At 56.5% G+C, this 2390-nt stretch overlaps 1 protein-coding gene across 1 annotated transcript in view; it reads right to left on the bottom strand.

Annotated features, from left to right (window-relative positions):
• Positions 1-82: 82 nt before the first annotated feature.
• Positions 83-2390, bottom strand: part of PSEUBRA_004674 (Protein of unknown function DUF3505) — a gene marked incomplete at both ends in the record, with an annotated part of 3881 nt that continues 1573 nt past the window's right edge. The window contains 2 exons of the mRNA XM_059465364.1: positions 83-1772; positions 1848-1925. Of these exons, the coding sequence (XP_059321546.1) occupies positions 83-1772; positions 1848-1925 (1768 nt within the window). The remainder of the gene's footprint in view (positions 1773-1847; positions 1926-2390) is intronic.

Here is a 2390-nt window from a genome sequence, read left to right on the forward strand (position 1 = left end):
TAACCCTAACCCTAACCCTAACCCTAACCCTAACCCTAACCCTAACCCTAACCCTAACCCTAACCCTAACCCTAACCCTAACCCTAAGCATCAGAGCTTGAAGACGTGTGATCTGGATCTCCTCTGTACCGTACTTGACGTGGCTGAGGTCATGCGCCCAAGAGCAGATGAAAGGCGTGACTTCATCCTGAGCAAGCACCTTGCCGTAGCGGTGGAGAGACTGGAGGTGGGCGCTGGCAGAGTTGCTGTTGTGGTAGACATTCTCCTTGAGGTGCTTGCGCATGGCCTTCTCTGTCTGAGACGTGGACATCTCCAGAAGCTGACCGTCAGTGTCATTGAAGAGGTGGTGGTGCAGCACGGTGCGCACGCAGAACTCCAGGCTGGCAATGATGGACGTGGCGGCACTGACGGCTCTGGGCATGCCTTCTCTGTCCACGCACATGTGCACAAAGAGACGCACCAGCATCAGCTCATCTGTCTGACCGTGTCTTGCTGGGCGCTGAGTGACAAGCTGGTGAGAGAGGCTGAGCAGCGCTTCTTCCACTGCAACATTGACCTGGTGAACGCTTGACCGATGCTCTGCAGCTGCACGTGCATCAGGGTTGGTGCCTAGATCATCCTCCCCGTGATCAAAGAGCGTAGACAGGTCACGCAGGCAGTGGATGGCCTCGGTGGCATCGTCTGTGACTACCAGGTGCTGATCCCAGCTGCGGCTGCCGTGATACTGGAGGGTCTCACCGTCCAAGGCAAGGTGCGCAAGCAGAGCAAGGACGTTGCCCCACATGTCAGCACGCTTCTTGATGGTCTTTGGCTGAAGGTTGTACGGCTCTGACGGCTCGTCACTGTAGGCATGGAACGTCTGCTGCATGTAACGGCCAGACTCCATAAAGGTCTGCATCCAACGCTGAGCAGACGCTTTGGCCATTCTGGCCAGCCAGTGAACAAAGTCGTGGTGTGCGCCGGGCCAGCTTGATGTGTCGGTGCCCAGAGCACCAATGGCAGCCAGCGGCTTGCCTGCCCAGTACAAGCGCCACTTGAGCTGCTTGGCCCAGGGTCCAATGTTGCCGCTGAGCATGGATGTGTCCAGAACCGGGTTGAGCAGACCTGCGTCACGGAGAGCGGCTTGGTCCTGCTGAATGAATGCAGCAGCCCTGGCCGTGATGGCATTGTCTAGCTGATGCGCGTCCAGGTTGGCGTTGAGGATGGCCTGCGGAGGTGTGGGGTCCAGCTCCTTGTCCTGCACATAGATGTAGCGCTTGTTCTTGCCGTGTTCCTGGATGACCTGCAGCAGGACAGGGTGCGTAGGCTTGGCTTTGACCTTCAGGTCTGCATGTTTGTCCTTGACGTGGGCAGACATGGCGTTCCTGGCAAAGATGGCATAGGAACAGTGACTGCACTGGTAGCCGTCCGTCACCACAGGCAGCTCCTTGATCTTGGGCACCGGCAGCCGGTCGTGATCCACAGGGACGTCCTTCGGAAGAGGAAGATCAAGCTGATCAAGCATGGCCTGGATAGCACGGCGTGAAGCGTCACCAAGGGGCTGGTGATGGAAACGCTGCACATGAGCAGTGACGTCTCTGAACAAGGGCGTCAGCGGCACTCCAAGGGTGCAGCCAACACGCGTGCAGACAAGCAACTGCGGGTGATCCACCAAGCGGAGATAGAAGCGGCCAAGAGTGGCGCTGGTGACGGCAGTGGCAGCATTGGGTGCTTGAGCGGCAGCATCACCAGCAGCATTGGCGGCCAGTTGGTTGGCAGCAGGAAGCAGTGGGCTGTATAGAATAATGCAGATATGTGAGTTGAAATGTACTGCAAGGCTGATGACGCGTGAGGACGGGTGAACTTACGTTTCAGCAAGGGAGGTTGCAACCGTCTTGCCTTTGACTGTGTTGACTGCGTTGACAGCGGTGTCAGCGTTGTTGTCACTGTCAGAGCAGACAGAGGGAGGTGACTGCGGAGTCATTGTTGAAGAAGGCAGCTTGTAGTGTAGAACAATGAATCTGGTTGGTGTTGAAACAGAGAGCGTGAAGTGGTTGATGGTTTCAAGACGTCTCTTGGTTCCTCAGCAAGCACGTCTATATATTGCAGACATCTGCTAAGCCAGCGCAGAGGCGCTGACTGCTGTGCGTGACTTGCAGTCTACCGTACTCCAGGCAGAGGCTGCTGCTTGACGTACCGCTTGCTTGCTGCACACTGGACCAAGCAAGCGCTGTGAAAAGTTTTGTCAATGTCTTCATCGCACTTGACTCAACACAAAGGGCAACCGTGGGAACAAAGGGAACATCAGTTGGACGTGCCCTGATAGGCTGGAGAGGCCAGACATGCTGCTCCGTGTTCAAGGACAAAGGGAGATGGTGTTGGCAGTGCCGTCTTGCGGTGGTGAACAAAGG

Source organism: Kalmanozyma brasiliensis (assembly GCF_000497045.1).
Source record: "Kalmanozyma brasiliensis GHG001 unplaced genomic scaffold PSEUBRA_SCAF4, whole genome shotgun sequence".
In the NCBI taxonomy this organism is placed as follows: Eukaryota; Fungi; Basidiomycota; class Ustilaginomycetes; order Ustilaginales; genus Kalmanozyma; species Kalmanozyma brasiliensis.